The following is a 9,352-nucleotide window of genomic DNA, read 5'->3' as shown; positions in this document are numbered from 1 at the left end:
ATTTCATGTAGTATTTACGTTATATTATCTTCAGACAATAGTGCATATTTTTCATAATTTTCATGGTTTCAAAATTTCGTCGCCTCAATATTATACAGATTTTATTGAGAACACATTTGATGAAAGGAAGTGTTATAGTCTTTCCGTCCTGTAATGGATGTTGTATAATCGATTCAGGTACATATAAACACATTCGTTCGCCCACACTCACACATACACACAGACTTTCATATAACAAAATATAGTCCAAGTTGCTCTGGAAAAATTATTTAATTCTATTAAATAAATACCTTTTTATTTTTCATATTATGTTTCACTTTTAAAGTAACTTATATATGTACTTCACAAAAAACATCACTTGTTTTCTGAGCCCTTTCTTAGAGTGATCCAACGTCTAAGACTAGAAGGAGCTGGTAATGGAAAGTTCATGTTTTTCATCAAGTAGCCATAACAACGCTCGTTTCCTAAATGTCTTATAATATATGCAACTGCCATGTCGTCATTGGACCAATGGGTTTTTTTACCGCATAAGACTTTGAGCTGATTTGCTGAAAAGACTCTGGAAAGAAGTTCCTTTTGATTTTGAAGGGAAAGTTCTTTTTCTGAAGTTTCTTTCGAGGCCAAATTCAAAATTGATAATTCTCTCAGTCTCTCTTTCAATAAAATTTTATTGCATTGAATATTCCTGTGTATTGTTAAACGCTTCTTCAGCAATTTGGAATTTTTGTTTTGCAAAGCTTTCAATTCTATGTGCGTTTTTATTTTATTATACTGCTTGTTAGATTCTGTAGATTCTTCTTCCAAATTGTGATATTCAATCTCATTTTCTTTTCTAATACTCTGATCAAAATTGGAAATAAGTTCACTCTTCCTGTGGATTAACATTATAGGATCATCTGTTAGTAATTTTTCAGTGGACGTTCCATGGTCGACCATTCTCAATTCAGTGTTGAAAAAGTGCCAAAAGCAAATATCTATAAAATAAAGAAATAAATAAATTTCATATATACAATTGAAGGACAGTCTTTGCTGACTAGTTGGAAACAAAACTTGGAAGGTATCTTTGGGTGGCAGCAGAACTGAAGTGTGTTCTTATAACAAAAGTTATTCCAATATCATCTCAAAGGAAACGTTACAAAAAGTTATATGATGGCAATTTTTTTTGAAAATTGACAAAAAGATTAAAATATAAAGAAATGTACTTTAAACGTTTAAGCCAGTTTCGAATATACCTACACAGTAGGTTGAATGGACTGACGCCTATCAGAAAACAACTACTCCCCTGGCTAACACCACGAAGGGCGTTGGATTATAGCCGACAAGCGTCAGTGCAGGAATCTTCACAGAAAATTTAATCCATAGGTCGATGATGACCACTATATTGCACTGATAAGTGGCTAATGAGCCCGAAACCGGTCTGCAAGTGTGCCCGTTCCAAAATTGAAGGTCGACTCTTTCAGTTGTATTGCCAGTTGTATATGCAGGAAATTTTCTGTGAAGATTCCTGCACTGACGCCTGTCGGATATAATCCAACGCCCTTCGTGGTATTAGCCAGGGAAGTAGTTGCTTTCTGATAGGCGTCAGCCCATTCAACCTACTGTGTAGGTATATTCGAGACTAGCTTGAACGTTTGAAGTTCATTTCTTTAGATTTGTTTACTGCCAATCTTCAAGCATAGCCCACTGACTAATAAGAAATGATTAAAACTTACTGTTGGTGAGGATGGCCTTGAAGATAACAATGAATTTAATCGAATTATTGGAATAACTTGTGTTATAAGAGTACACTTCCGTTCTGCTGGTCACCCAAAAATACTTTCCAAGTTCATAAATACGAGGGTGGTCCCCGAAGTATCTGGCCGAACAAAAAAAATTCAACATAATCTTCATGCAACTCTATACACTTTTCCCAGCGACGTCCAATAAGTTCGATACCGTTTTTATAATAAGAACTGTCTTGCTTCTCAAAATAGCCATTAACTGCCGTCTTCGCTGAGCCATTTTTTAAGTTTGGGAACAGAAAATAATCCGAGGGGACTAAAACTGGCGAATAGGATGCATGAGGTAGTAATTCAAACTTCAATTCGTTAAGTTTGGTCATTACGATAATAAAATTTTTTAAACAAAATTTGTAGAGAATTTTGTATTCTACAATATTGATAATAAATACAAATAGCAAAAAACCCATAGGAAATGAGATATTTCCAAAAAAGCGCAAAAAACTGATTTTTGTGACCTTTGACCTTGAAATTTAATAGTTGCTTACACCCTACCATATGTAGGTTTTGAGACAACTTTTAGGGTGTCAATATACAAGTATTTACAGACTTACAGCTGGGTATCTCGAATTCCGAGGTGAACTTACTATAATGACTGGACTATGCCGACAATTATGCAGTGGCGTGGAAGATCTAACAGGAGCGATATGACAATAAAAGGCTGTTGGTACACAATCACGTGAAATCTTAATTCGATTTGGAAATGATTGGAAAGGAATCGGGTGAAAAATTGCGAAAATTTTTGGATAGAGTTTTCAAGAATTTGAGAGCGCTTGAAAAATTGAAACAGCACACAAAGCATTATGATGCTCTTATATAATATTTCTATTTTGTAAATAACTTTTCAATACTAATTATGAAATTATAAAACAATAAAAATTAATTGGCGCTCCAAGGCGACTTCATTGATTCTAGTGGCGCATTTACTTTTTCAGCTGCAGGAAAACCCGGAAAAACCTGCAGCACCACATCATGTGAAGATCTTGATCTGCCAATGTCCTCTCTTTCATAAAACAAAATGTAGGGTAAATTGATGGATGTAGCCGTTACTACGTAGTAGGAAAACATAATGAAGAAAAGAGAAATGAAACTTTCTATGTTTCAACCACTTTTATTTGTAACTCACATTACTGCAGTTTCGTCCTATACGGACATTTTATTATATACGGAGTTTATTGAATGAGTTTGTTTCCAGAGGCTCCAATAAATTCAATACATCGCCGGAACATTTCGTGACACGACTATTTATTTCGAACCTTCGTAAGAATTTGGTGCTTCCGTCAGAGGTTGAGTCATATTTGAAGATCATCAGTGTTATTATTCGATTGACTGGTGCCTCAGCTATACTTGTTTTCTTATAAAAGTCAGTTAGTTTGGCGCATGTTTGGCAATACAGTCGATCATCAAATGTTAAAAGTTCCATTTTCAGATGATCTAACAATAAGCTTTGCACGGACTGGTTATTAGTCATATTAGAAAACGCTAGTTGAAATTACAGAAATTCACATATGTTTTTGATACCTCTTCAACATTTACTAGAAAGCAAACTAGTGAGGATTCCAGCAAGAGATCTACAAACACAAAACGAGATAGACTGTACGGAATCATTCAATACAGAGCGGTCAGGAGTATTGATTCTGCTATTTTCCTGCTCACGAAGAGTATTCAACAAGAATTCCAAGAATTCGAAAAAATCCTTTTGTTGTCCCAACGAGTATCTAGTGGGAGATGAGTGGGAAAGTAGGGATTCAAATAACAGAGTGGTGATTGAAAATACTTCTGAATACTACTTGCTCGGACTTGCATAGATGTGAACCACAATAAACCCTTGCGGGTTGCGGTGGAGGGTCGAATAGACCCACTCACTTGTGACCTAACCTAACCTTACTACTTACTCATATATATATATATATATATATAATATATATATATATATATATATATATATATATATATATATATATATATATATATATATATATATATACAATAGATCGCTTCAAAAACACTTCACTAACTTTCTTCGAAAGCTTCTGATAATTCCTCTTCCATATTCTCCGTTTCACTATCACTGTCGTCATTTAAATCAATTATGAATTTATTTCCACCATTGATATGAAAGTGTCCTATCTCCATATAGTCTTTTTCAACTAAAATAACTTTTTTAATCCTTTTCTGCCAGTCTTCTTCAGTAATATTAGATACTTCTTCTTTAACTAGCTCTATCACCTTCTTATCAAATTTTGGAAAATTATTTTTACGTCTGATGCTTTGTTTCAATTTTCACCAAATCAAGTCGATGGGATTGAAAACACAAAAATAGGGGGAAGTCTCAATATGGTGTGTCCATACTTTTCAGCGATAATCTCAAGGGCATACACTTTTTCAAATGTTTTTGTCAGTAAAACTTTAAGTAGTTGGTTTTTGGTATAGTTATCTTCAAAATACAAATTTATAATCCTTAAAAAACTTTGTATTTAATCTTTCTTCGAATTTTCATTCGGTACTTTGATGGGCGGTCGCGAATGATAGGAAGCGTTGTCAAGAACTATTACACTATTCGCATCCAAATTTGGGATCAATGTGTTTTCAAACCATTCCTCAAAAATATCAGCTTCCATGTTCTTATGATAGTCAGCATTGCAGTCCTCAAGTTTTTTCCACATAATTTCAAAGAATTCGGATTCCATCCTTTTCTTCCTCCGCAATGCACAATGATTAGTCGCGTTCCTTTGTTTGCAGGCACCCTTTAGTAACTGTGTCGTGTGTGTCATACCAAGTTTCGTCCAAATAGAAAATTTGCCGTTGTTCTTGTCTATATTTAGTTATTTTTTCTAAGTATTTGTTACGCAATTCCACTATTCTTCTGCTTTCCATAACTATTGACGTTTGTTTATTATTTCAAATCTAAATCCTAGTTTCTTAATCCAATTCTGAAGAGTTTTGTCACAGCAGCTCTCGTTATGGCCGGAAGTATTCAATATCTTCCTTATGATATCAATTGTAGGAATCTCATTGCTTTTGTAACATTCGTATATTGTTTTTTTTATGATTTTATTAGGTGAACATCTAAAGGTTTTTGTAATCCCGCATCAAATCGCGTCTCGCGTTCATAAGGTTTGTTTTTGCCTATTTTACGTACAGTTGAGAAAAAATAATTTCGGTCAAATCTGATGTTGCTTATAATACTTTTCTCCCCTCGAAACCAAACTTGATATGTAGATTCTTATATACATTGAAACATACTCTCTGTGTTTCAATATTCAAATGCATCCGAATCTTATTCACTGGTATCTCTTTTTCGCATTGTTCACCAGCGCTATTGGAATCACTACACAGGAAAAAGTCTGCGATGTTATCACACTCGTTATTACTATTAGTACTTGTCCAAGGACGCCACATTTCAAACAAATAACAAAAATTTTAAGTAATTATAACTTCACCAAAATCGAATTTCAACACTCAAATCGCGAGCAGTTCCTGAACTGAACATTGACAACACGGCTCTTCTAACCATCCTCACATTCTATTAGTCACCGTAACATGACTTCAAATTTAATTTGATGACTCTTCAGCCAATCATAAAACTCAGTTAGTAAAAATTATCCAATACGAACCGCCAATTCTTCAGTACACGTGGACTAATTCGTAGCAGCATTATTCCTTTCTAGCTAGGGAAATTGATACAATTACACAGATAGGTCATAATAACGGTTTCAACGCAGATACTATCCAGAAGTTAGTCAGGAAACAAAGCCGGAACTTCACTTGCAGATTAATATATCCTCTGGTCAAACAACCAGAAATCAAGAAATGGGTAACGCTAACATATTTTGGAAAAAGAACAGAAATTATCGCAGGTTTCTTCAGAAAAAACAATGTGGAAGTAGCATTCAGACCACATGCCAGGTTATCTCATTTTCTTTTCAATGCCAAAGATAAGGTCGACAAGTTGGAAAAATCTGGAGTTTATAAGCTTAAGTGTCCGGCGTGTAATAGTGTTCATGTGGGACAATGCGGACGAAATTTCCTAAAACGGTATGCTGAACATGAATTTTCCTTCAGACTGGGAAAAAATGATTCGACGTTTTCAAACCATTCCTTGGCATGCAACCACAAGTTTCCGAATCTAAACGATACAGAAATTTTGCACTATGCAAGGAAGGGTTGCAAACTCAATTATTTAGAATACTTGAAAATTCACGGTTTTTAAATTGGCACATGCGCATTGTGAACTGTAAATTCAGGTACTCAATCAAGTACCTGAATGATATATATTAGCGAATGTAATGAATCATCTGGAGCACCTTGTTTGGATGAAGTAGATACTACATCATTGAGACGTCATCTGAGGTACATTTAGAAGGCGAGATTGAACCTAAGGAAGAGATTTCAATTTGAATACCTGTGCCAATTAATTTTACATGTGACAAAGCGTAACTTTAGGAAAATCAAAGAAAGAAGAAATCGTCATTATTGAGAATGAGAATTTGGAAAGACTTGATTGGCTTTTGGGTAGAGTGCAAGAAATTATTTCTAGTAAAGATAGGAAAGTTTGTGTCGTCAAAGTCAAGACTTCAACCGGTACTTTGATGAGTCCCATTCAAAGATTAGATCCGCTTGAAATCCAAACCAACGGAGATTTCAACTTTGAATCTGATATATGTAATTGGAAACCTGAAGAGCTAGATATTCAGAGAGAATATCAAGAGTTTTGAGTCTATGGAGCCAAAAAAACAGAACCAAAAGATAACAAGAATTTTCATGTTGCTACTGGTAACAGATACCCGATTGTGACAAGATTTGGATTTTAGCATTTTCCAGTTAGTTGTGTCACTTTATACTGAGACACAAAGTGGAAGAATGTTGTATTTGAAATTTGGTTTTTTGTCTAAAAATTTGTATAATATAATTGTCAGTTGACTTTTGGAAATTATACATTCGAACAGTTTATATCACATCAATTCTTATATTTCAACAAACTTCGAGTCACTCAAGAACCCTTGATACATATCGATACACCGGGCAGGTGTACTTGTGTGTTACAGACTGTTCAATTGTCAGCCAAGTCCTCAATAGCTACAAGGGTGGTCTGAAAACTTTCCGACCCAACAAAGATACAAGACATTTTTTCAGAAGTTTTCTTTCATTTTTCAACATAGTCTCTTTTTAACTCTACACACTTCTCCCAGCGATGCCCCGATGTAACCCGTCAAAATAGTACTCGGCAATTTTTTCTGCAGAATAAATGTTCATTCAACGAAAATCTCTGTCCTCCGAGCGCAATTTTTAGATGAGGGAACAAAGAGAAGTCGCTTGGAACTAGATCTGGTGAGTAAGGCGGATGGTCAAGCAAACCGTTATTCGTGGATTTTCGCCAACCGCTATTCGTGAATTTTCGCCATGGCAACCGCTGATGTGTGAGACGGTGCAATGTCTTGGTGAAAGAGGATTTAATTTTTCTGCAAATATGGAGGTTTTTCCGCAAGTTCTGCCTTCAGCTTGTCAAATAATGATGCGTAGTATGCACCTGTAATAATTAGAAGATAATTGATTGAAATAACTCCATGACTATCCCAAAAAAACAGTCACCATTACTTTTCCAGCAGAAAAAGCAGTTTTTACTTTTTTTTGGGTCCGGTTCTTCCTTTGCAGTCCACTGTTTGGATTGTATTTTTGTTTTGAGGGTATAATGGTGTATTCAAGTTTCATCTACAGTAATTAATCGGCGCCAAAACTCCAACAGAGCGTTGGAAATGTTTTTTGAACGCGTTTTTGGTCTAACGTGAGCAAACGCGGCACCCAAAGCGCGGACAGCTTTCTCATGCCTAAATTTAAATATGTGCTGCTATCTTCATGTTGAGGTCGGAAACTTTTCAGACCACCCCCATAATAGAATTTCAGTTTTTGGGAAAGAAATTTTTTGGTTTTCTACTACTCCATCTTGATACAAAAAATGTGGGAATCTTCCAAAGAAAGGAAGGAAGCAATCAATTTTTTTCCAATTTTCTTTGGAAGATTCCCACTTTTTTTGTATCAAGATGGAGTGGTAGAAAGCCAAAACTTCCTTTCCCAAAAATTAGTCACTCATAAAAATATAACCCTTTCAATTTAAATAATTTCAGTTATTCCTTTCATTTATCTAGTGGATTGACTCCTGTAAGTTAAGCGAATTATTAGGACGGTTTTTCAAATGACTGTCAGCAAAGTCCTCAATAGCTAATAAAAAACCTCTATCAAGTATTTAAATGTGACTCTAACATCAAATCAAGTCCTATCTGGTGATTGAAAAACCGGCCCTAATAAGTATATAGTAACCTAAATACCAAATTTGAAATTGTGATATTATCATAGAAGCTGAAGAGGCTACTGTATCTATAGTGTTTTGTGAAAATCTCAAAAAATGTTACGTAAATATGTGATATCAATAATTGCAAAACAATAGAAAAGGGAAACACTGATTATCACTCATATTCAGAATATTCTTTTCTAAAGGTGAATACGTCTTTAACCAAGGTTAAAGGTTCGAAATAGATAAACACTTCAATCTAGCAGATCACTATTATAATCTTCATGCAGTCATTGTTCACTGTGGTTCTGGCATTGAATCTGGTCATTATAGTGCATTGGTCAAAGACGAAGTCGACTGGTTTAAGTTTGAAGATAGTCATAACACTAAATATTCCGGCAATATCTTGAATTTATTGGAGCCTCTGGAGGCACCCTACAAGAGGACATTGGCAGATCAAGATCTTCAGATGATGTGGTGCTGCAGATTTTTCTGGGTTTTCCTACAGCTGAAAAAGCAAATGCTCTACTGGAATCAATCAAATCGCCCTGAAGAACCAGTTAATTTTTGTTGTTTTTTCATTTGTATTACTTTCTTTTTTATATATATTAACAATTTCAATAAAAAAACAATACAACAAATAGTTATTAATGTATAATAACATGGGAATGACGGGACCGGAAATAAAAACTACAAACTGATAATCAAGGGGCAAAAAATGTTTTTAAGAATCCCATCATGTTATCATATCAATTTGAAAAAATATTTATTGGAGGAAGAAGTCGGGTGAGAATGTGAATGGAGTATCTACTAACTAATGAAATAGGTGCTTACATATTCACAAAACCTGGGTTAGGAAATAAGATTATAAATTTCAGAGATAATCTTGGATTCAAATATATTTCACAAAAGTGATCAAGTTCCTGAGGGGCAGTATTGAAATGCGATCATCTGTACACCAACAAGGCCTTATATAGAAATCTATGACAAAAAGATGATCTTCTATTTTTATATATAGTTATAAAAGTATTTAGTTTCACGTTCCTTTGAAAATAATTTCAGTGTTGCTCACCTTGGTCACTTGATTATTTTATTACTTTTTCATTTATGGTCTATTCAAATTTCAATATTCATTTTTCGCTTAAACGCTTGCCCACTAAAACGTATATACGCTAGCTTTTCTGATTTCTGATATACATATTTACTAATAACTATCACAATAAATTGAATCGGGAATCGGGATAGACCATCGACGTCGGTGGGATAGACAGTTAGCGCACTTTTC

At 34.6% G+C, this 9,352-nt stretch overlaps 1 protein-coding gene across 1 annotated transcript; it reads right to left on the bottom strand.

Annotated features, from left to right (window-relative positions):
• Positions 1–251: 251 nt before the first annotated feature.
• Positions 252–9,352, bottom strand: LOC141481490 (uncharacterized). The gene is made up of 3 exons (XM_074173120.1): positions 9,140–9,352; positions 8,507–8,575; positions 252–974 (listed from the first exon to the last, which is right to left on the bottom strand). The coding sequence occupies exons 2-3, from the start codon at positions 8,514–8,516 to the stop codon at positions 355–357; spliced, it is 630 nt and encodes a 209-aa protein (XP_074029221.1). The 5' UTR covers positions 8,517–8,575; positions 9,140–9,352; the 3' UTR covers positions 252–354.

Source organism: Leptinotarsa decemlineata, unplaced genomic scaffold (assembly GCF_025532065.1).
Source record: "Leptinotarsa decemlineata unplaced genomic scaffold, Ldec_3_MD MMD2_tig00000199_RagTag_RagTag, whole genome shotgun sequence".
Classification (NCBI taxonomy): domain Eukaryota; kingdom Metazoa; phylum Arthropoda; class Insecta; order Coleoptera; family Chrysomelidae; genus Leptinotarsa; species Leptinotarsa decemlineata.
Note: the sequence above shows the minus strand (reverse complement) of the source record. Positions and strands in the feature narration are given on the sequence as shown.